Genomic DNA, 26,705 nt, shown 5'->3' with positions numbered 1-26,705 from the left:
ACATATTTTCCCAAGTTGTGAATGTCCGCAGTCTGAATTGAATGTTGGGGAGATAAAAAGACCATATGCCGCAAAATAATGGGAAGAAACTGAAATGAGTTTGTGCTCGCAGGCGAAACACAGCAACATCCATTGCGTGTATTCTGATTAACATACAAATGACTCTTATGAACGAATTATTTTTAGTGAATCAAAACAGACAGAGCAACTAGTGTAGTCCGACAAACAAATTACTTTTATGAACTGATTCTTTTTAGTGAATCAAAACAGACAGCATATCCAGTGTAGTCGAAAATGACTCGTATGATCCGGTTCTTTTAATAAATCGTTCAAAAACACACAAACTGACTTGACTCATTTTCCTTATGCAAAGCTGTATTTAAAGAGACATATTTGTAACGCTGTTTTTTGTAATAAATATTCATTTATAAAAAGCATTAAAACATCACATTTCTCAGCAATAATAAGAGTATTAGCAAGTAGCATGTAAACGCGATTGAAGTGGTTGGCCCAAATCATGTCAACATCTTAATCTAATTATTCCTTATACTCTGATTATTGCAATAATCAGAGTATTAGTGTACATGAAAACATAGCCATTGTCTTCTGTTTTTGAACAAGCCGTCACTGCTTTCTCTCAATAACCCACTTTCTTGCAATAACCCGCTTTCTGGTGTCCAAAGTGTTTTGGCTTTTGTAGCACTTGTACTCTGTATTTATGTGTATGTTTGTCTAAATGTTTAACCTCCCAGTAGTGTCTTCCAGATTCAAAGGCCTCTTTTGCAAGCACACAGGACCACACGTCAAAGCGTTGGGTGCTGTTCCTATAGAACTGCAGTTTGTCGCCCCGTTTCAGTTGTTTCCTGTCGTCTGAGAGGATGAGGAAGGGGTAAGCTGTGACTGGATTCAGTGTTATGTTCTCTGAAATCAAACATGTGGGTATTTCATCAGATCTTGCATTTCACAAATTATACTCAAAATTAGTGCTGTCAGTCAATTAAAAATTGTAATCACAATTAATCATCATTTTTCATAGTTTATCGCAATTAATCGCAGATTTTGAAAGTGCTTAAATTTGACTCTATATACTTATTTTCCTGTTAAAATGCACTCATTTCCTTCTTAGGAAAGAAAACTAAACAATATGTAACAATAATGCTTTATTAACATTTAGCAAACAAAGCCTTCCACAGTACAAAGATAGAAATGCACCAAAGTATCACCAATTGAAGTAACATTAATCGTTTAGCTAAGTCTAAGTGGGAGGTTAACTAACTTTTTTGATTAATATGCGTTAACGCATTAACTATAACAGCTCTTCTCAAAACACAGTTTTGAGGGTCAGGCTTTAAAGGAATAGTGAACCCAAAAAATTTACATTTTGTCTTCATTTACTCACCCTTATGTCATGCCAAAACTCAGTGCTGTTATTTTATAGAAGATTTTTCGAAGAATCTTCACATAGCTCTTTTCCACACAACAACAGCTCAAAGAGATCATGATTAGAATCATAAAAGCACCATAAAAGGGGTCCATATTACTCATATGACTTCAGAAGACTTGGAATATAGCACATGAGAAGAAAAGCCCCAAATTTAACTTCACTGATAATCTTCTCCTCACTACAGCTGTCAAATCAAATACGGCACTGTTAGACACATTATGTCAGGTTTTTATGTCATTTTATTTATTTTATTTGAGAGTTGCGGTGGAGGGGAAGATAATCACTGAATAATGACTTTTGAAGTCTGTTCCTCGTAAAAAAGCTAAAATATGTCTTCAGAAAACTTGGAATATAGCACAAGAGTTGTATGGACAACTTTTCAGTATTTTTCTGTATGTCTTCTCCCCTCATGTGCCCTCAAGCACCAAGTGTTCATTTCTAAAATTTGTTGACAATGTATAATAATAATGTCAAATATTCTATACCATATTGATACCGATTTTAGAGGGGGAAATTCACAGATTACCGATGTGGTGGCCGACATATATATATATATGTGTGTGTGTGTGTGTGTGTGTGTGTGTGTGTGTGTGCAATATACAAATACAAATCTGTTATATACAGAAGCAAGGGAATGTAATGGCAGAAGAGGTATGGTATGTTGGATAAATATAAATAGACTAAGCTGTGTATTGCACTCTTTCACCAACCTGGCTTTCAACTGCTGTTTCTACCTCTCTTCCCTCACAAAATTCATTTTCCACCCTGGATGTAAACACTGCTACAGACACTCTATGCTCTACTTAACAACCTGTCTAGACAGCATCTGTCCTCTCTCCTCTAGGCCAGCATGTATGACACCCCCAAGCCCCTGGCTCTCTGATGTTATTCGTGAACATTGGACTGACCTCAGGGCGGCTGTGAGGAAATGGCGGAAATCTAAAGATCCAGCAGATCTGAGTAAGTATCAGTCTCTACTTCCTTTTTCTGAAAACTTTAAATCTGCAAAAACTTCCTTTTATCAGGACAAGATCAACAGCACCACAGACACTCACAGCCTATTTAGGACATTTAATACACTCATCTGTCCTCGCCCTCCACCGCCTGATACCTCACTGACAGCAGATGTCTTAGACACATTTTTACTAATAAGGTTACAGCCATCAGCAGTACATTCTCAGCACCACACCCTCTCAAACACCCGCCTCCTGTATGCAGCTCTTCTATCTCTATGTTCTCTCCTCTGACTGACACTGAGGTCTCTAAACTCATCTCCAACCACCCCACCATCTGCCCCCTTGATTCTATTCCTTCCTGCATCCAGATCATCCGTCCTGATTCTACTGGACCTTTCTGCAGCCTTTGACACAGTCAACCATCAGATCCTACTGTCCACCCTCTCTACTTTAGGCATCACAGAAACTGTGCTTGGCTGGTTTATGTCATATCTCTCAGGTAGGTCTTTCAAGGTAACCTGGAGAGGTGAGGTGTCCAAGTCACATCAGCTACTTACTGGGGTACCTCAGGACTCAGTGCTTGGGCCACTTCTCTTCTCTATATACACAACATCACTGGGATCCATCATTCAAGCACATGGGTTCTCTTACCATTGCTATATCAATGACACACAGCTCTACTTGTCTTTCCAGCCCAATGACACCATGACTGCTCGAATCTCGGCCTGTTTGGCATACATCTCGGCCTGGATGAAGGAACACCAACTGCAACTTAACCTAGCGAAGGTCGAGCTCCTCGTCTTTCCAGCCAACCCTGCTGTTGAACACAACATAACCATTCAGCTGTGTTCAACTACAATAACGCCTTCCAAAAAATGGTCAGAAATCTAGGGGTACCCATCAATAACCAACTCGGTTTCACAGACCACATCTCAAAGAAAGCACGATCATCTAGATTTACACTATACAATATCAGGAAAATAAGACCCTTCCTCCCTGAACATTCCACACAACTCCTTGTTCAGTCACTTGTCATAACTAGACTAGATTACTGTAACGCTCAAATTGCAGGCCTCCCTGCATGCGCAGTTAGGCCCCTGCAAATAATCCAGAATGCAGCAGCACATCTGGTCTTCAACGAACCAAAGAGAGTGCATGTTACACCACTCCTTGTCTCTCCTCACTGGCTGCCGTATCAAATTCAAGGGTCTGATGCTGGTATACAGAACAGTCACTGGGTCTGCTCCAGCATACCTAAAATCATTCCTGCAGAGCTACGTTCGCACCAGAAGCCTGCGGTCGGCTAATGAGCGGCGCCTTGTTGTACCAACACAAAGAGGCACCAAATCACCTTCCTGAACTTTCAGTTTCACTGTACCTCGTTGGTGGAATGACCTTCCTAACTCCATCCATGAAGCAGACTCACTCTTTGTCTTCAAAAAACAGCTAAAGACACATCTTTTCCATGAGCACTTGACCATGCACTCATAAAAAATTATTCAAAAAAAAAAAAACATTATACAGTATATATTCTTATTGCATCCTATCTGTCTTGGATACTACTATTCTGATGCAAGTGAAACTTTGTACTGCAACACTTTTCATACTGTTGTCTCCTTAAGATGAATCACTTATGATGTATTATTCCTCTTTTGTAAGTCGCTTTGGATAAAAGCGTCTGCCAAATGAATGAATGTATATGTTTTATAATGGATTTTTTTATGATCTTGACTATCATGGTCACTATGAACTGTTGTTGTATGGAAAAGAGCTGCATGAAGATTCTTCAAAAATTCTCCTTTTGCAAGGAAAAAATAACAGCATACAGGGTTGGAATGACATGAATCAATAATAACAACCCAATTTTAATATTTTGGTAAATGTTTTCTTTAAAATGTAAATATTGCAAAAATCACTTTTAAGTGTCCATTTCCATTCAGTGTCCAATATGATTGTTTTGCTCAATATGCATATAATATACACTCACTGAACACTTTAGTAGGAACAATATGTGGTCCTAATAATGTGCCCGACGTTGTCTTCTGCTGTTGTAGCCCATCCACCTCAAGGTTCAACATGTTGTGCATTCTGAGATGCTATTCTGCTCACTACAATTGTACAGAGTGGTTATCTGAGTTTCCGTAGCATTTCTGTCAAATCAAACCAGTCTGGCCATTCTCCTTTGACCTCTCTCATCAACAAGTCATTTCCGTCTGCAGAACTGCTGCTCACTGGATGTTTTTTGGCACTATTTTGAGTAAACTCCAGAAACTGTTGTGCATGAAAATACCAGGAGATCAGCAGTTACAGGAATACTCAAACCAGCCCGTCTGGCACCAACGATCATGACACGGTTGAAACAACTGAGATCAAATTTTTTTCCCATTCTGATGGTTGATGTGAACATTAACTGAAGCTCCTGACCCATATTTGCATGATTTTATGCATTGCACTGCTGCCACACCATTGGCTGATTAGATAATCGCATGAATAAGTAGGTATATAGGTGTTCCTAATGAAGTGCTCAGTGAGTGTATATTACAAAACATAAATCCAGTTGTAGCGGTCTAAAAGGAAAGCAATGAAAGTCACAAATACTCACCAAGATAGCCTTTAACCTTTTTGTGGCCTAAAAGACATGAAAAAAAAAAATGAAAAAAATTAAAGCAAAGAACAATAAACTTTGATGTTAAGTAAAACTTCCTATTAACCAAATCACTTCTTTCACTCATTACATACAGCATAATATGAAAGGGCCACTACATTTTTGTCAAATACATTCCTGCATAAAGAAACATCTACATAAACAAACACCTGGTTTATGTATATAACTGCTTCATTCTATATATACTTCTTTTGTGATTTTCATTTGTAGAGTGTTTTTGACAATATACATTGTTTTAAAGTAGCTTTAAAGAAAATAATTCTGTAATGTCTGAAAACCCACAGTGAACAGCTTTATAGAAGTTATGAAGAACCGTCAATTAGGTGGGTCATTTCAACTGTAAGTGCTATACAGTATATACCAAGAAACGCGTTCCTTGTGGTTAAATTCCGATTGTTTAACAAAACAAGAGTAGATCATTTGCGCTGTTTTTTTTATTTTTTATTATGTCATATACTGTATTCAGGTCATTGGACGATGCCCACGTGAAGTATGACTAGAAATGTATTCACACTACGCACCTACATATCTAAAGAACATAATTTTCCCCGTCTAAGAAGTGCATTCTTTATCAAATAAAGTACATACTCTGTGTCCAAAATCGTGTACTGTGTCTTTATACCCTTGTGGCGGAATGATCCACCCCTCTGGCTCGTCATCGTCGCCCTGCCTCTTAGTGCCGCCCTTCAGCCAGGCTCACGACTGGAGTTGGGCGGGAGAGCGAGAAGAGGTGCATAATTAATAAGCCTCGTTTGGTCAGCGGTGAATGAGGCACACCTGATGGGGATAATGCTTCATCACCGCTGTTTTTAAAACGCAGTGCGCACCCCTTCTCGTGGAGCCGGCTTCAAATCTCCATGTGTGCACACACTGGCATCCTCGCACGCCCAGGACCAGAGATGGGCGGGATCGGACGAGTGGACGCGCTGCCGAACCCGTTCTTCGGACGCCGTAATTAGTCGCCCGAACTTCTCACGTTGCCGCCGACGAGCTAGACGCCGGGCCGCCTTCCCCTCATGCTTGCAGCGGGCCTGGGAAGACAGGCCGCCAGTGACGCCGCCCCACGCGCCGTGGACTTTGGAGGGGAGCGTGAGCGGCCGACTGACCCAGTCCGTGCCTGGTTTCCCTATGAACACTACCCCACCCCTTTCACGGAGCCCCATTCACCGCGAGGATGCCAGATTCCTTCTTTATTATGAACACTATTCCCCCTTGGACACTTTACCACTTTGGGACATTTTACGTTTATTGTTTCCAATAAATGCCTCCGAGGCTTGACGCCACACCCACTGTGTCTATCTCTTGCTCACCCTGCCACACCCTTCAGGAATAGTCACACAGTGGGAAAATCACACAAACACACTGTAACATTTAACTACCACACAATATTGTTTGGATGGCAAAACGTTCAAGGGCACCCCATGTACAACATTTTCTAGGGGACAGCAATTGTAACACTGTCCCTACACACAAATATAAACTAAAAATAGTTATAATTATAGACTACAAACCCTCACATCCGCATACAATCTAAAGTGCACTGAGGGAATCCCCACTATCACAGCACAATGCCACAACAGGCATGATGGAAAGTTAAGAAAACAAACAGAAGTAACTGTTGGAGATCAGGAAATAAAGCAAAGCAACAGAAATCAAAGGATAGCAAAGTCTTCCTCGATCGTCAGTGTCGAGTGGAAATTAGGTTACATCCACTTTGCTGTGGAGAAAGCTGCTTACTGATTGTGGCAGCGGGGGCGTGGTCAAGCATCTCTCCGGAGAGAGAAAAAGCGGTAAGGGCGCTTACACCTGAGCTAAATTATGTATAACACCTGTCTCTAATTTCAGTGAGCATGGGGAGAGCGGCATAAATAGAGACACACCGCAAATAGGAGAGAGGGAGAGCCTGGGCACGTCAGACCCGAGCAAGAAGCAAGGAGTTTTTTTTACAAATGTTGAGAGTTTATTTTTGTGAAGCGGTGTGTGATTGATGATTAACTTTGTGCATAACGCAAGGACTGGGAGACTGTAGTTTGTGCTGCAGAGAGAGAGAAAATAAACTATAACCTGAACCAGGAAAACTGCTTCTCGTCTCCTCTTTACACTGATCAAGCTGCATGTACAGTATTATGGCTGGGCGATGTGTCAAATTATATCTCGATATTTTTCAGCCTATTGAAGATATTCTATATGTATCTCGATAATTATGTATTTGCTCTAAAATGGCGCAAAAGTGTGTGGGGGGGGGGGGGGGTTAACAGAGGAACCATCATTTCATCCAAACAGCCATTGTAGCCAAGTTGATTAAATATTTTAAAGACATTAAATAAAAATCTAATAATTTGTTTTTCATTAAATAAACACAAGGATGCAATTCAGTCATTTTCATTGATATGCACTTTATATTTATATTTCATACACAATGATACATAGTAGCTTAATAAAAAGCATTATTTCCCTTCAAATATTTTTACTGTGCAAAGCTACTTCACTGACTTATTAAAGATCAAAATCAGAAACAAAACTCTCATGAGGGAGAAAAACTGACAAAGCAAAGGCAAGAGAGAAACAGCTGTAAGCAGCGATTATGGGGCCAAGCACCAGCATGGCAACCACTGCACAACACTAAACACAACCCAAAGATTTCACAGAGCAAGCACAGATCACATCTCTACAGGACAGATTTGAACCCACAAATTTCTGTTCTAGAGTACAGTGTGCTATCCACTACACAGCCATAGAGTTACCAGCCAACAAAGGAACAACTGATGAACTTTATGATGATCAACTTTATATTCATGTAACTTTTCAACAAAGGAGAAAATAAAAATTTGCTTGGGGAAAAGCCAAGCAACCATTCAGTAAACACAATTATAAATCTCCAATATGGCAAGCATTACACCACAGTAAGCACAACACACTGACATGCAAAGCAACCCCACACTACTTCACAAGTCACCAAAAATGTTAGAGAAACAAAAGTTTCACAGGTGCTAAAGAGACATACCAAGCTGAGAGTCAGCAGGTTTTGAATAAAAATGTATTTAAAATGTGGTGTGCTGATATGGCTGATATCCAACACAACAGAAAGAAAGAACAAACCAGTCATGATGTATTTTGCAATTACTCGACGTTTTCCCAGTTGCCCCAAGCTGGTCTTCTCCAAAGCACACAGGTATGGTGCACCTTACCGCTGGACCACATTACCACAGGTGCTAAAGAAACATACCAAGCTTAGAGTCAGCAGGTTTTGAATTTAACAAGTATTCAAAAGGGTGGAGTGCTGATATGCTGATATCAAACAGCAGAAAGAAGTATTTAGCAGATATTCGAAATTTAACAAGTAACAATCTTTTGATTTCCAAAGAACAAAGGCATGGCGCACTGACCGCTGCGCCATATTGCCACAAGTTTTACAGGTGCTGAAGATATATACCAAGATGACAGTCAGCATGTTTTAAATTTAACAAGTATTCAAAAGGGTGGAGTGCTGATATGGCTGATATCAAACAGAGCAGAAATAAAGAACAGACTGGTAATGATGTATTTAACTGATTAGCATGCTAGCTGATTATCATGTTAAACTAATGTTGCCTACGGATAGCATTTTGATCAATAGCCTTACAAATGTGTTAGTTAGCATGCTAACCGATAGCATGCTAAGCTAATGTTGCCCTACTGATAGCATTGTGATCAAATAGCCTTATAAGTCAGAAAACCCAACAGTTAGCATGCTAACCAATTAGCATGCTAAGTTATCACTGCACGTAGCATGATAACCATGCTAAACAGGCCATGTTCTTTTGAACTACATGTGATGTTGTCTCCAAACTTCTCAATCCTTTCAAAAGTTATTACTCCCATATATATCAGAAGAACAACACTAAGACAAAGAAGAACAAGAAGTATACATTCAAACAGAAATGATCTGTGATAAGCCCTGGAACTATTCGGTAAACAATACAGTAAAGTTCTACAGTACAATATAACATCAACTCTAACACTGGTTCACCTGGAAACCCACAACCTTTTGAACTATAAATCAGTGCTTAAACACACTGAGCCACTCAGTTGACATGCCCATTGAGTGGCAAAGAGACTTCCTGAGGTTAGAGTCAGCTGTCTCCAAACCATCATCAGGACATGATATTGATGATGCAAACCAATTTTCTTTGAAATCCGACAATGTATTTAAAAGATATATAATTTTTTTATAAATATCAATATGGTAGATATGGAAAAAACTGGTAACGTTGAAATCCGCATGACCTACTAAGGAACCAACAAACACCAACCCCATGATTTTAGGACATATGGTTCAAAAGTACGGGCAAAATTTTTTTTCACAATTCTTGACCCATAGGTGGTGCTGTCGCGAAACTCTGCATGTGCCCTCAGACCATGGTCCTCATGAGGCATACCACGTTTCGTTTCGATAGGACACAGCGTTGTCAAAATACAGCCTCAAATCCTTTATCACAGCCACCTCGTTAACTGTGTTTGCATAACTTTTCAACAAAGTCAAATATCAAAATTCTGTATTAATCATTCAGTGTGGCTCAGTCTGGAGATTATTTTGAGCCATTTTGTGTGTAAATCAGGCAAAGTTTGAAGAAGCAGAAGTGAAAAAACGATGAATGACAATCCAAGATATTGGCCACTGTAATGGGCAGAGTTTTAATGTAAGGAGTTTTAATGTAATGTAGGACAAACGGTTCAAAAGATATGCACAAAAGAAAAGTGAATTTTTGACATGGTTGTGGCGCTATAGAGTATGTCCTAGAAACCCCAAATTTGGTATGGGGGCTTCATGACCACCCCTATCAGTGTGCCAAATTTCATCATTTTCCTATGTACGGTTCTATGGGCTGCCATAGACTCCCAGTCAGAATAATAATAATAATACTAACGGATACAATAGGTGCTACGCACCTTCGGTGCTTGGCCCCTAATAAATAACAAGACCAACTGAGCAAGATAACTGACAAGACTAGGAAAATAGAAACTGACTAGACAAACAAAACCATCTGACAAAATCAAGAGGGAAATGAGGACAGTACAAGGACTAAACAAGGAGGTGTGGTGAGGGAAACAAGGAGGCGGAGTTGGGAGCACACATGGTAGACAAAAACAAAGACAAAGCCATGTGCACGAAGATGCCACAGACAGACATAACCCATACAGCATTGTGACAATAAATCCATCATTCAACAAAAGGCATGTGAAATATCTGCTGCTGCTTAAAATATATGCTGTGTCCCTATGCTGTGCACTAGGGGTGGAACGGTTCAAACTTCTCAAGGTTCAGTTTGTATCATTGTTTTCGGGGGAATGGTTTTGGTATGGTTTAGTATTTGCTGTGTTCAGAAAAAAAAAAAAAAAAAAAAAAAAATTATATATATATATATATATATATATACTGTATATATTACTGCCAAATCCAAAGTAAGAATACTCTATTTGGTAAACACTTCAACAGGTTTGCCCTTATAAAAATCACAGCGGTTTTACTACAGTAATCATAGTTTGACCAAGGTATTTGTAGTAAAATAATAGTAACCACAAAATCAACAAGGTGACTGTCATGGTTATAATCAGGGACGTGCCATCCATTTAAGCACTATGACATTTTTTATTATAATTGTTAATATAAACTCTTTTCGTTCACATTCATCATTTTTCTTCTCAGTTGAGCAGTTCAGGCAGTTATTCATTTACTCACTTTGGCACCACCCTCAGGTATAAGCACTTTATGTTATGCTTTCTCAGACCCTGATTCAAAGCATTGTTAACCACCCTTTCACTGAACTGTATGTTCATTCCAATAAAATGACTTAAACCCACTATTACAAATGGCCATGGTAAGCATGCTTACCATAACGAGTAAGCCAATCAGAAGCTCCTTTCTTTAGTCACGCTATCTGATAGGCTACCTGATTTTTGTTTTGCATCAATAAATTCAAGTTCACATAACTAATGCTTTATTAATAGCTAAAATGGATATCTGCAGAACTGTAGTGTAAGCATCTATGAGCTACGTGGATTTTGCAAACTTGATTTCAATGGAAAAAGGTCATTACTGTCTGAAGGTCACCCAAAACCTGCTTTATTAGACCTTCACTCTAAAAAAGGAAAAATCGTGAGGGGATTCCAAAAAGCATGGTACGATAGGAAGGAATGGCTCTGTGGCTGTGCAGCAACTAGCCGCCTGTTTTACTAATCCTTTACATTATTTTCAACGGCTGATTATAGTGTGTGGACTCAGAAAGGCTATAGGGACCATAACAATCTGACAAATGCACACATTAAACACGAGAAGACCAGGTAGCATCAAAAACATTTGGCTCGAGGAGTCACGTGACGCCATGCGAGGGTCGGACGTGTGAGCGGAGAGTTCTGCGCACTTTACTAGTTTTTAATTCTTTTTATGTCATAAACTGGTGAGATTCAATACACCCTGATTCTTAACTGTTTTATGAAGACAATATGTCAAAGAATTCAAACTCCTCGGGCTCTGGATATTTTAAAAGACACTTACGTGCTCAAGCTGATACCCCAGACAGGGCCGCAGACCAGGGACTCGGTTTGGACGGTGCGGTGGGAGAAATTCAGCATCAGCTGTCCAGTATGTCTGTAATGCTGATGAAAGTTGTCGCAGACTTGGAGCATTTGGCTGTAATACGTCGATCGATTACTTCCATGGAGGCGAAATTCTCCAAGTTGGTTACAAGATTGTCGGACGTTGAAAAATGGATGGATTATCTGGAGTCATCGAAGAAGGAATCAGCTGCTAATCCACTAGCGACCAAGATAGACTAGGAACACGTTTGGGAAAAACTGGAGGATTTGGAGAATCGTAATCGATGAAACAACGTCCAAATTTTTGGAATTCCTGAGCATTAAGAAGGCAGAGATATGGTGAAATTCCTAGATGAGCTCTTCCCAAGTCTGCTCAACATAACAGGACATAAGCTGGAAATTGAGCGAGCTCACAGGGTCCCGGCTTGCAGATCCATGGAGGGAGACAGGCCCAGATCAATTCTGGCTAAATTTCTGAGATCATCCAATAAAGATTTACGCGAGGCGAGGAGCAAAGGAAAGCTTTTTTGGAAGAACCACAGCATTTTCTTTTTCCCAGACTTTGCAAATTCGACAAGAGAGAAACGTGATCGATTCAAGGAATGCAAGAAACTCTTACATCAACGGAAGATCATGTTTGCTCTGATATTTCCAGCCAAGCTGAGAATAGATGCTAAGGATGGCCATAGAGAATATACATGCCCACAGCAAGCTCTCTCCTTCATAAAAACACTGGAGTGAGTAAGCCCTTTGGTGAATTTCATGTTGTTGTTTAGTGGGCCTAACTCACTGAACATACACTCGACTGCCCAAGGAAACTGGGCACCTACTTTGTTTCTTTTTGTGCTGGTTCCGCCTAGCGGCTGGAGTTTGTTTTGTGTAATATAATTTCTTCGGGACAGCTTGTGGATAAATCTGCACATTTTTGGTGCTTATGCCTCCTGTGGCCTGGAGTTTGTTTTGTGGAACATCTCTTGCAGGACATTGGAGTGATTGGGTCTTTTGTTGCACTCATTTATCGGTCGAATGGGCCGGGTTACTGAACATTCATTTGACTGTCCGAGGAAACTGAATTTTTTTGTTTTTTGTGCTGGTTCTGCTAGCAGCTGGAGCTTGTTATGGTGGAGGAACAGTTATGTGGATGAATCTACATGTTTTTTGTGTTTATTCCGCTTATTGGCTGGAGTTTGTTTTATAGATTATTTTTTGTTATGTAATTCTGTCTCACAAAATCTGTATAGAAACACCGGACTTGGGCAATCCGACGGCAAAGTTGTCGCGGGGACTCTCGTAGGCGTACATGGACTGTTTGAGTTTAGAGGGATGGACGCTAGTTGGCGCTGTCGTGCACGGGGTTAATGCGCACGTTTTTCTTTTTTCTGTTTGTTTGGTTCGGGGGGAGGTTTGGGGTTTGATTGTTACACTAATGTTGGATTGTGGTCTTTATAATATTGTTTTTGACACAATCTATTTTTTTCTAATATGTCAAATGTCAAATGTTAATATGAGTGGATTGTCTCTCTCCACGTGGAATGTGAATGGGTTGGGGCACCCCATAAAAAGAAGGAAGGTTATTTCTTTTCTTAAACGTAAGAAATATGATATAGTGTTTCTTCAAGAAACGCATCTTTTACCACAGGAAACTGAAAAATTTGGGAAGATATGGGGTGGACATGTTTACTTTAGTGCTGGCTCATGTAAGAGCTGGGGAGTCATTACATTGATAAGTAAGCATCTACAATTCAAATGAATCAAACAGATTAAAGATAGATTAGGAAGAGCCATTATTGTTTTAGCAGAAATTCAGGGGCAAAGGTTGATTTTGGCTAAATCTACGCACCTAACGCTGATAACCTGGGCTTTTTTATAGATCCTGAAGGGATGTTGCAAGCCGCTGGCACCCCTCATTATATAATATTGGGAGGAGACTTTAATCTTTTGATGGACTCGGTCCTTGATCATAGTGAAGCAAAAGTGTGCAAGCCCCCTAGAGCAACACTGACGCTTCACAGGATATGTAAAAATCTTGGCCTTACAGATATTTGGAGACTCTTGAACCAATCTGGTAGGGCCTATACATTTTATTAATCAGTCCATAAGATTTATTCTAGAATAGATTTTTTAAAAATAAGACTAGTCCCTCATTTCATCTGTTGTTGATTGCTCAATTGGAAACATCTTAGTCTCAGATCACGCCCTGGTGAGTTTAGAGGTGTTGCCAAATACAGAGAAAAAGAAATCATATAGTTGGCGCTTTAATGTATCCCTTTTGCAAAATCCTGATTTTTTTAACAAATGTTAAAGGCTGAAATTAATGTTTATATGGAGACCAACTGGTCCTCAGTATCCTCTGTGGGCGTGGCTTGGGAGGCACTTAATGCGGTTCTTAGGGGCCAAATCATACGTATGCATCATTCACTAAAAAATCCAAAGCAAGAGAACTCGTGGAGTTGGAAGGGAATATTAAAAGTGACGAGGCAGAGCTGAAGTCCGAATGTCATCCGATGGCCTCAGAGAATTGACCTGATTGAAATACAGATATTACACTATTTTGTCGCAGAAGGTGGGGTTTTGGCTATTCAGGGCAAGACAGTCATATTTTGAGTCAGGGGACAAAGCATGGAAGCTTTTGGCTAGATTCCCTCAATGAAATCTGCTGGTGGGGAAATAGTTACCTCGGCCATTGATATTAATAATGGTTTTAAAGAATTGTATCTTGATCTTTATAGTTCCATATCTTCGTCTACTGATGAAGATATTAGGAACTTTGTGGAAACATTAGAACTCTATAACTGACAACTGAGCAAAAAAATTCTCTTGATTCTGAGATACTTTTGGAAGAGCTTGGCGAGGTAATTAATGCCTTGCCTACAGGTAAGGCTCCGGGGCCAGATGGTTTTGCTGCTGAATTTTTTAGATCTTATGCTACAGAATTGGCTCCACTTTTGTTAGAAGTTTATACGGAGTCATTAAAGAATGGAAAGTTTCCACCAACCATGACACGAGCCCAGATCAGTCTGATCCTTAAAAAGGACAAAGATCCAAGTGAGTGTAAGAGTTACCATGCAATTTCCATGATCCAGCTAGACATTAAAATATTGTCAAAGATTGTGGCTAACCGATTAAGTAAAGTTATGACATCTCTTATGACATATGACATATAGATCATATGGGGTTTATTCGGGGCTGCAGCTCTTCTGATAACATTAGGCGTTATTCATCAATATTACGTGGTCAGTGGCGAATGATAAGACTCCGGTCGCGGCCACCTCACTTGACGGCGAAAAGGCATTTGATATGGTAGAATGGGATTATCTTTTTAAGATTATGGAAATATACAGGTTTGGGAATACTTTTACTGGATGGATTAAGTTACTTTATAGACACCCGTTAGCGGCGGTACAAACAAATGGATTAATTTCAGATTATTTTACTCTGGATAGGGGCACCCGGCAGGGTTGCCCTCTTTCCCCATTATTGTTCTGTCTAGCCCTGGGAAGATGATTTTCCAGGGGTGGTGGCGGGAGGTATGGCGCATAAGCTTTTGCTTTACACAGATGATATTTTATTATTCGTCTCTGACCCCATTAGATCTATACCTTGCCTCAATAGGATTATTAATTCCTTTCCTAAGTTCTCGGGATACAAAGTAAATTGGTCTAAATCCGAAGCTTTAGCCCTGACAGCATACTGCCCAATAACGGCTTTCCAGCCGGGCTCCTTTTAGTGGCCCAAACAAGGCATTAAGTATTTGGGCATTTTATTCCCAGCAAATTTGTCTGATTTAGTTAATTTTGACCCCTTAATAAAAAGGTTTTCGAGTGATGGGGCAGGTGGGCTTCATTACATTTATCTATGATTGGGAAGGTTAATGTTATTAAAATGAATTGTATTCTGAAATTCAACTACCTGCTACAATGTCTCCCTGTAGATTTCCCCCTCTTATTTCAAGCAATTTGATAGCATAGCAAAGTCCTTCATTTGGAATGGTAAGTGTCCCAGATAACATTTCAATAAGTTATATAGGCCGATTGACAAAGGTGGGCTAGGCCTACCTAAGATTTTGTTTTATTATTATGCATTCGGTCTCAGACATTTGGCCCATTGGTCACTTCTACCTGAAAGAGCCCCTCCCTGGTTTTATATTGAACAGAAAGTTCTTGCCCCTATTTTGCCATTGCAAAGCCTATCAAACTAATCGGAGAAGTTAAGTTACACCACGTTATCTCGCATTTGCACTCGGTATGGACAAAAGTGTCCAGAGTGTTTAATTCGGACATTTATTTCAATGTTGCCTCAAGCATATGGCTGAACCCTAAATTATGTATTAATAAGTCCCCTTTCTGCTGGTCAGAGTGGATTGTGAGGGGGGTTACTACACTCTGTGACCTGTATGAGAGTGGAGTGTTGAGATCTTTTGAGAATTTGGTTCATTATTTTGGGTTTCCCAGATCTCAGTTTTATAGGTATTTACAGCTGTGCCACCTGCTCTGTATTGTTTTTGGGAGTAGCACCACCCCCCCCAAAGCGGCAGATACTCTGGGAGAGGTGATTACTGCTTTTGGAAAAGGTCATGAGGCATCAGTGTATTACTCCCTGCTAATTCAGAGTTTGGGGGACAGAGCTTTAACTTCTATTAAGAGATTATGGGAGAAAGATTTAAACTTGGTACTGGAGGAAGGAGTGTGGGCTAGGATTCTAAAAAATGTCAAGTCTGCATCTAGAGATGCAAGGGTTCGCCTTATGCAATTTAAGGTTTTACATAGATTTTATTGGACCCCCTCTAGATTATATAGGCTTGGTCTTAAAGACACACCCACCTTATTGTGTGATGTTTTAGGCACTCAAATTTTACATTGCCCCAGACTTTGTATTTGGGGCGATGGGGCGGTCATAAATTTGGGGGACAAATATATAAAAAAAAATTGGGTTCTGACTAGTATTATGATTGGCAGACAAATTATTTTACAGGGTTGGAAGTCGGACGGAGCGCCATCATTTCCAGAGTGGTGTGTGGAGATGGGGAGGGTGGCAGCTTTTGAGGAGGTGGCAGGTAGAAGGCTGGGGTTTGGGGACTTGTTTATCAGAAAGTTGGGTAGGTATTTGGCGGATTTGGGGGACTCTCGGGGAAGGGATGGGGAGAGAGAAGTTTAGTTTAATTATGTATGTTTATTATATATTAATTTTTTTCTTTTGTTGTTTTTTTGTGTGTGTATTATTTCATGTGACCACGGGGGTGTTTGTTGGGGGTTAGGGTGGGGTTGGTGTTTGGGGAGGGATATTAGTGGGGGTTAAAAGTTAAATGTTGATTCGGTGTGTATGTGTTGTGTTTTTCTCTGTTGTGTTTTTTCTTTGAATCAGTAATTTTCTTTAATTACAAATAAACATTTGGCTCTAGCCATATAGACTTAAGTCTCAAAGAACAAATGAGATTAACAACTGAACTTCACAAAAGTTAAAGAAAATAGAGAAACAATAAACAAACTGATTGATGCTACCTGCTATCTAACCAAGCAAGAATTAGTATTTCAGGGCGACGAGGAAGGCAATGGCTCTTTGAACAATGGGAACTACGTAGAACTTGTTCATCTCATTGCAAAGTATGATGTGAATTTAGTCATGCATTTAAGGTCATCCACTGTTTTCTTGGGCTTATCTAATAAGATCCAGAATGATCTGATTGAGGCTATCAGAGACATTATCATCAATAACATTAAAACTGAAATTTATGAAGTACCCTTTGTTTCTGTAGAAGTTGATGAATCAACAGACTTCACAAATAAAGCCCAGGTATCAGTCATACTGCACCACGTACTGAATCAAGAGGTGAAAGAAGTGTTTTTGGGTTTTGATGATATGAGTGATGAATGTACTGCTGATGAATATGTTTTGGGAACTTTGGACAAATTTAACTGCTCTGAATAATTAATTGCACAAACATATGATGGAGCTACAGTTATGGCATTGCATTTAAATGGTGTGCAGGCCAAGATCCAAGAAAAAAAAATTCCAGAGGCTATTTTCACGCATTGTTATGCCCACAAACTAAACCTCCTACTGTCACAGTCAGCTAGATCTATTTCAGAATGCCACATATTTTTCAAAACATTGGAAGGGCTTTCTTCATTCTTCGACAAATCAACAAAGTGCACAAAACTCCTGGATGAGGTAGTCAAGCAACGGATACCGAGAGCTGCGCCGACAAGATGGTCTTCACCCTCACGCCTTGTTTAGACAATTAGTCACCACTACTCGGATTTAAAGATTATGTTTCAGTATATGATCAATAATCCAGTGGCCTGGGATAATGACACACATGTGATGGCTGCGGGATATGATGCCTGGCTGGCAAAATCCTCAACGTGCTTTCTCCTTGGCATCTATGAGGACATTTTCAATTTGACGGATTCACTTTTCAATGTGCTTCAGAAAATGGGCATGGACATTGGCTATTGTTGTGCTCTAATAAAGGACATGATGGCTGCTTTGGATAACAAACAGCAGGACTTTGATGTTTACGATTAGCAAATTCTTCAGAAATGCATCCAACTCAACCTCAAGGAAGGGCGAGCAAGAAACAACCAGTCCATCAGGGATGAGAGGAGGAAACATTTGACAGGATTTATAAAGATATCACCACACAAATGCAAGCACAACTTCAATAGTTTGAGTTTCGTTGGCCTTGTTGACTGCAAGCAATTTATCCAAATGTCAAAAGAGTTTGACAACAAAAAGTTTGAGAACCTGGCAGTGTATGCTAAATACTTTGACTTTGTCAGACTCAAGGCCGATATAATGAATGAAGCTGATATCCCTTCAGCCGACCACCAGAGGGAGCCCTCTCCCGAATACTGACACGATACCGTTTCTTCTATGGTGACTTCCTGTTTGTACTATATAAATAGCCATGCTTCTCCATTGTGACTTTGCAAAGTATTGCCAGTTTCACTGCCTTACCAAGCATTATTCTCATTGTCTGTTTCGTTGTCTACTTGTTATGACCATTGTGCCTGCTTTACTGGATTACTGATTTTGGATTACTGTTTTGCTCTGTTTGCCTGGTTGGACTGATTACCTGTGTAACGACTACTTTGCCTGCTTCAATGATTATGTCTCTGCCTTGTGTCTTGGATTTGTTTGCTGATTGTAATAAACTTCTTGCATATGGATTCTACCTTCGCCTACATGTCGAGTCACTTACAGCCGATCTTGTTGGACTTTACCAAATAGAGGAGATGAGGGACAAAACACCTGTGGAAATAATTCGATTTCTAGTCCAACATGATTTGGTAGAAACAGTTCCTCAGGTAACAAAGTTGCTTAAGTTAATCTTGACAATACCAGCAACAACAGCATTTGTGGAGAGGTCTTTTTCTACAATGAAGAGAGTGAAGACCCTCAGTCGAAATCACACAGGTCAAGGATGGCTGACATCGTTGGCCCTAATTTCAATCGAGAAAGAGAGGCTAATGAAGTTTCAGCAAGCGGGCGACTTTTACAACAAAGTGATGAAGATGTTCATTCGAAAGGAGAGATGCATGGATTTTGTGTTCAAGTAAAGGTAAGTTTAAGTTAATATTTATTAAAAATCTGTATTATTGATAATAGGTCATAGATATTAGGTCACTGTTTCTGGTTAGTCTGAGGCTATGAAGTGGTGATCTGACAATCATGTCCTTCTGTTATGCTCTGTCTGTTTTATAGTTGTAATGTTAAGGCGCAGTGTCTGTTTAAGAGTAAGGAATGTAATCTGCCGTTTCTACGTTACATTTCATTTAGGTTACGATTGTCTTTGGTGGTCAGATCAGTTAATTGCCGCTGTCCATTCCAGTGGTTCTGAACTGTGGGAAGAGTGACGTGTGTGGCCTATGATGTTGAAACATATCTAGCTAGTAATTTGCAATCTTTTTCTTTTTGCTGTATTTCAAAAAAGCACTTCTGGCACTATGGATCTTTGTATGATTTAATGAAAATAAACATGCTCGGCTGAATATATGACAATCTTTAATTTGTGTGATTTAAGACTGTCCTGAATTTAAAACCATTTGGTAGTGAAGTTCGCCACTGTAACATAATATTTTCCATTGACTGGTGGGTTATAGGGCAACAATTTATGTCAATAACATTTCCGTGACTTTACACTCACCCATAAAATGTTTTGGGCACAGCGTTTAATAATGTCATAGTTACAAAAGTATTAATAAAACCATGGTTGATTTTCTAAAGGGTCATTAACTAAAAAACAATATTTATTTTTCTTTTCTTTTTTTACTGTAATGCATACTTGCATTGTGATGCTACATACATCAACAAAGGGCATTTCAAACTCATATGTTCAACATTTGGAAGCTGTACAGGAGAAGTGATCTATCTACAGGAGTCTGCAGTTGCATGTAAGTGTGTTTATTTCATTGTTTTACTCTGTTGTAGAGTGGTATTCATTGCTAGACTTGTGCTGTTTGTTTACTTGAACTCACGTCGCTTAAACGTTGGATGGTGTGTGTGTGCTATATTGTTTTGACTTGTCCCAGGTTATTCACTGCTAGATTTAGCGGTGGTTGTCCAGTGTTTGTAAAACTGTCGTGGTTTTTAGTGTCTATAAACAGTGCTTCACTTGTTTTAGAGTATTATTTATTGCTAAAGTGCAGCATAATTTATTTGCGGTGTACGGAAGTCGCACTTGTCACCTCGCGCGACCCTTCGTTTCAGTTGACCATGTGACTAGCTTTGTTGTGCTAAGTAGCATTAAGGCGTGTCCTGTTTTTTTTTTTTTCATTGAACGGCTCATTATCATCGTGTATATATTTGACTTGAATGCTGACGCGAAAGCGGCAGCGGAAGTGGTAGCCCTCGTGTAAAGCCCTCCTCGTGTGAAGACCTATTTGGGTAAAGACCAGCGAGTCTACCTGTGTGAGTCCACCGAGCAAGGACACGACAAGGCGCCACTCACCATAGCACTTAAGTATCTTGTTATTGTGTCTATCTTCTTATTTTCCTTCTATATACTAACATGTCTACTTCACGAATAACATATGCCTTCAAGCACATCCCTGTTATCTGTAACAGACCGTTTACACGATACCGATGCAAGACCAAACGCAACCCACACAACCTACGGCCACTTTGCACTTCAGCACCTGCTCCGCTCTCTTTCTCAGTGGGGCTCTGGAACTGCCAGTCAGCTGTGAACAAAGCTGACTTCATTCCAGCCTTTGCCACGCAGTCCACCCTCAGCATCCTGGCACTGACAGAAACATGGATACATCCAGAGGATACAACAATACCTGCTGCTCTCTCCAACAACAACTTCTCTCACACCCCTCGACACACCGGTAGGGGGAACAGGTTTGCTCATTCATAACAACTGAACTTTTTCACCTCACTCTTCACTATGTAACAATACTAGTTTTGAATTCCATGCTATTACTACAATGCAACCCACCAAAATCGCCCTCCAGGTCAGCTGACAAACTTTCTTGAGGAGTTGGATGTCCTGCTGTCCTCTTTGCCGGAGGATGGTAGGCCACTTGTGGTTCTTGCTGATTTCAACATACACCAAGACAAGCCACAGGCCACTGAACTGAATACTCTCCTGGCCTCATTTGACTTGGAAAAACTACACACCACAACTCACAAATCGGGCAACCAGCTGGACCTCATTTTTACACGTAACTGTACCAACTCAAATATTCTTGTTACTCCTTTACATGTCTCTGATCAATACTTTGTTCAATTCAACATGACCCTCACACCTTTCCACTGATGTCTCTACCTCTCTTCCCACACTAAATGTATTTATCACGCTTGATGTAAACACTTAAGCTCTACTTTAACAACATCTGTCATATCTCCTCTAGGCCAGCACGTGCTACACCACCCAGCCCCTGGCTGTCTGATGTCCTTTTTTTTTTTTTTTTTTTGGGGGGGGGATTTTTTTCCCCCTTTTTCTCCCAATTTGGAATGCCCAATTCCCAATGCGCTCTAAGTCCTCGTGGTCGCATAGTGATTCGCCTCAGTCCAGGTGGCGGAGGACGAATCCCAGTTGCCTCCGCGTCTGAGACAGTCAACCCGTGCATCTTATCACGTGGCTTGTTGAGCACGTTGCCACAGAGACATAGCGCGTGTGGAGGCTTCATGCCATCCACCGCGGCAACCACGCTCAATTCACCATGCGCCCCACCGAGAACAAACCACATTATAGCGACCACAAGGAGGTTACCCCATGTGACTCTACCCTCTCTAGCAACCGGGCCAATTTGGTTGCTTAGGAGACCTGGCTGGAGTCACTCAGCACGCCCTGGGATTCGAACTAGCGAACTCCAGGGGTGGTAGCCAGCGTATTTTACCACTGAGCTACCCAGGCCCCTGTCTGATGGCCTTCTTGAACATCGGACTGACCTCAGGGCAGCTGAGAGGAGATGGCGGAAATCTAAAGATCCATCAGATCTAGGTAAATATCAGTCTCTGCTTGCAACTTTTTCAGATAACGTTAAATCTGCAAAAACCTCCTATTACCAGGACAAGATCAACAGCACCACAGGCACTCGCAGTTTGTTTAGAACATTCAACACACTTCTCTGCCCTCCACCACCAGACACATCACTGACAGCAGATGCCTTCGCCACATTTTTTACTAATAAGGTTACAACCATCAGCAATACATTCTCAGCACCACGCCCTGTCAAACACCTGTCTCCTGTATGCAACTCTTCTGTCTCTATGTTCTCTCCTCTGACACGGAGGTCTCTAAACTCCTCCTCTCCAACCACCCCACCACCTGTTCCCTTGACCCCATTCCTTCTCACCTTCTCCAGGCCATTTCTCTGTCCATCCTACCTGCACTCACACACATAATTAACACATCTCTACTTACAGGCACTTTTCCCACTACATTTAAGCAGGCTCGAGTAACCACCCAGCTGAAGAAACCCACACTTAATCCCACACAAACAGAACACTACAGACCAGTCTCTCACATCCCATTCATGGCAAAAACACTTGAAAGGGCAGTTTTCAATCAAATCTCTGCCTATCTTTCACAGAACAAGCTGCTGGATGACAATCGGTCAGGCTTCAAAAGTGGACACTCCACCGAGACTGCCCTGCTGTCTGTCACTGAGTCGCTGAGATGGGCGAAAGCTGAATCCAGATCATCCGTCCTGATTCTGCTGGACCTTTCTGCAGCCTTTGACACAGTCAACCATCAGATCTTACTCTCTACCCTCTCATCGCTGGGCATCACAGGAACTGTGATTGACTGGTGTAATTCCTATCTCTCAGGTAGGTCCTTCAAGGTAGCCTGGAGAGGTGAGGTATCCAAGCCACATCAGCTACTTACTGGGGTAACTCAGGGATCAGTGCTTGGGCCACTTCTCTTCTCTATATACACAACATCACTGGGACCCATCATTCAGGCACATGGTTTCTCTTACCACTGCTACGCTGATGACACGCAACTCTACTTGTCTTTCCAGCCCAACGACACCACAGTGACTGCTCGAATTTGTGCCTGCCTGGCAGACATCTCGGCCTGGATGTAGGAGCACCACCTGCAACTCAACCCAGCCAAGACTGAACTCCTTGTCTTTCCAGCCAACCCTGCAGTTGAACACAACATCACCATGCAGCTGGGTGCAACTACAGTAACTCCTTCCAAATCGATCAGAAATCTAGGGGTAACCATCGACAACAGACAAAATTTTACAGACCACATCTCAAAGACCGCAAGATCATGTAGATTTACACTCTACAATATCAGGAAGATAAGACCCTTCCTCTCTTAACATGCCATATAACTGCTTGTCCAGTCACTTGTCATAACTAGACTGGACTACTGTAACGCTCACATTGCAGGCCTCCCTGCATGTGCAATTAGACCCCTGCAAATGATCCAGAATGCAGCAGCACATCTGGTCTTTAATGAACCAAAGAGAGCACATGTTACACCACTCCTTGTCTCTCTCCACTGGTTGCCGGTTGATGCACGTATCAAATTCAAGGCTCTGATGCTGGCATACAGAACAGTCACTGGGTCTGCTCCAGCATACCTAAAATCATTTATGCAGAGCTATGAGCCCACTAGAAGCCTGCGGTCGGCTAAGGAACATCGCCTTGTTGTACCAACACAAAGAGGCACCAAAACACTTTCCTGGACTCTCAGCTTCATCATACCACGTTGGTGGAACGACCTTCCCAACTCCATCCGTGAAGCTGACTCACACTCTGTCTTCAAAAAACGACTAAAAACACATCTTTTCCATGAACACTTAACCAGTCATTTAAAAAAAAATAATAATAATAATTCTGTTGCACTTTATTCTGTTTTGAATACTATTATGATGCTAGTGAAACTTTGTAATACAGCACTTTTCATACCGCTGTCTCCTTAAGATTATTCGCTTATGTTTTCCTCTTTTGTAAGTCACTTTGGATAAAAGCGTCTGCCAAATGAATAAATGTAAATGTACATCACTATAGAACAAATAGACATACGTAGATGCCTCATTCGGCTAGTTCAAATGCGTCAACCATGGCACCATCTTAGTACGTTCAACAAGGAGAGCTGTTTGAATCTAAGTAAATGGAGAAGAAGCCTCAGAACTCTGCATAAATTGCTTTTGTGTAGAAACAGTTATTTTAATGAATTGACTGGCTGGGTGCTAATTTTCAGTATGTTTGCCATGATATATTCATTTGTAGAGGACTTTATTTGCAGTTTGCTAAGGAAAGAAAAACAGTTTTAGAAGTGAAGTCAGGATTTTTTATATCATCTAAAATATTTCCCAGTGTTTATGGAAAATCAGATAATCTGAAAGTTGGCTGGAAAAGACAATAGACTTTTGCGGACCGTATCTGTCAATTTACATTCGTGTGTTGACCGACGGCTCTTAACCTATCCAATATGGCGGATGCGCCGATGTATCGCACGCCATAGAAACAGCTGCTAACAATATCTACGTATAGATATATATGATGCACTGGCCATATAGTGTATGAATTTTCAAAGTTTAGTACTGGCCCAAATGGAACACTTTTTTTATTTTTTTTATTTTTTTACTGCACCGAAGCATTCGTGTTTTTGAGCTAATCAAAGTGACGTTACAAACACGTGATATGTCGCTAGATTTAATACATTAACCAAACTCATTTCAACACTTGTATGTCAAATAATGTACATATTCACACAGCATGGTGTGATGTTAAAGCACTCAACTCATTTGCAAAGTGCTGTCTGCACAGAAGTTTCACTAGTTGCCACATTTACAATTAAGTTTTGTGAGGCCAGGTAACCCCTTGCACTACGTTGGGCAAGCTCAAGCGCCAAGTAGTTGCAAAATAAGTGTCCAACATTACACTCTGTTACTCTTATTTCGGTTGAAGAAGTACATCATCCAGGTACTAGTGATACTCTTCAGTGCTTTTGCATTAACACACTACTGCACTACAAAATGGCGTAGAATACTGCAGAAGTATGCAATTTGGAACGCACCATTAACCTTGAAGTTAAAACGAAGAATCAAATGAGTTGATGTATTGAAACACATATACATACCTATTTTTATTTTCCGTAGATCTGTAAAACATAAAATGAAAGATTTCAGAAAAAAACGTATTTCAGCTCTATGTGCTACAGATTAATTTATATAGTCAGGGTGATGTTCATGTGTTTTTATTTGTTTACCTTTCAGTGACCACTCCTTTCTTCTCATAGTGCGAACACTCAACATACTCTCACTCTCTGCTAATGTCGACACTGTCACAGAAAACACACACATACAGAGACACAAACTCTTCTTAAATGACAATATTTATTTATTTTATGAGTCAACAAGAAATAGTGCAGAATCATATGTATTTCTTCATTTTGTGGCATAACTTCTCTTTATTTTCTCTCGAAAATCCACTATTTCTAAGTCACCAATTAAATGTAAGCAAATTTGTGACATTGCGCATGTTAACTTCTTTGTACAAAAGGTTGGATTTTTTTTATTTTATTTTATGCAAGAAGCAAGAAACAAGATGCTCTTTGGAATATTCAAAATCAAGTTGGATTGCATGAATCATCACATTTTGAACAACTTTGAACAACTTTTGTAGTCCATGCCAGCTCAAGTGTATGCTGTCATTTTAGTCTGGACCACTTTACATCAAATGTTTAACTTTAATTGACAATTTAAAGCAATCTGTTGGTGTTGACGGTATGGTTTTTCTCTGGACAAACTACCCGTCCATCCCTGCAGCCCTTAATGGACAGAGCAGGGAGTGCAGTGAATAAAATCCTTCAAGGGTAACAGAACAGATCCAGCAGAATAATATTACAATTAGGTAAAAATTATTTCATATGCATTAATGTACATTAAATAATTTATTTTGTATTGATTGATCACTTGATTTAACTTTAAAATATTTAACAAGATTGTAAATTGAGAACAAAGTACAATAATGCATTGAAGATAGATTTACAATAGATTGCTAGTCCAGAATTCATAAAAGCACAAATTAACAAGACAGATGTTAGGAGAATTAAAGGTAAAGAGCTGTCAGACAAGATCTGAAGCTGGGGATGGAGGAGAGTGTTAAGTGCAGCTTGCAGCCATACAATGGAAAGGCAGCTGAGAGAATGAATGAATGGAGAACTTAAAAAGAACCGTCATGAATAATTGACTAACGTGACCTGCCAGAACTAACGCAATGCTTGATTAAAACAAAAGGGGCACATAGTCTTTAGTACCAAATACAAAGAATTCTTAGTACCAGTTCACTGTAAACAGCCACTGTTGTGATTGGCTAACATTGTGCAGCCCTTCCAAAACAGCCATTTTTGAAACGCAATCTGAAGAAAATGAACAAACTCCACACAACATTATGGAACTACATTTCAGGGTTAACATATCACATACACCCAACACATTTCATCTGAATGTATTAAACTGTTCACTCAAGCTGCACCATAAACTATCACAGTCATGACATATGCAATATTCACGATTGAAATTGGTTACTTATGGTTTTTCATCCAATAGTCCAAATTTAACTGCTCCATCTTTCAATAACAGTTCCTTTG

The 26,705-nt window shown here is 40.3% G+C and overlaps 1 protein-coding gene across 1 annotated transcript in view; it reads right to left on the bottom strand.

Annotated features, from left to right (window-relative positions):
• Positions 1 to 26,705, bottom strand: part of LOC127425141 (E3 ubiquitin-protein ligase TRIM7-like) — a 116,339-nt gene that overhangs the window by 9,560 nt on the left and 80,074 nt on the right. The window contains exons 6-9 of the mRNA XM_051670826.1: positions 25,323 to 25,394; positions 25,194 to 25,214; positions 5,003 to 5,029; positions 746 to 921 (exon numbers count right to left, since the gene is read on the bottom strand). Of these exons, the coding sequence (XP_051526786.1) occupies positions 746 to 921; positions 5,003 to 5,029; positions 25,194 to 25,214; positions 25,323 to 25,394 (296 nt within the window). The remainder of the gene's footprint in view (positions 1 to 745; positions 922 to 5,002; positions 5,030 to 25,193; positions 25,215 to 25,322; positions 25,395 to 26,705) is intronic.

The sequence above is a fragment of the Myxocyprinus asiaticus genome, chromosome 34 (assembly GCF_019703515.2).
Source record: "Myxocyprinus asiaticus isolate MX2 ecotype Aquarium Trade chromosome 34, UBuf_Myxa_2, whole genome shotgun sequence".
In the NCBI taxonomy this organism is placed as follows: domain Eukaryota; kingdom Metazoa; phylum Chordata; class Actinopteri; order Cypriniformes; family Catostomidae; genus Myxocyprinus; species Myxocyprinus asiaticus.
This window is presented reverse-complemented; position numbering and strand designations above follow the sequence as displayed.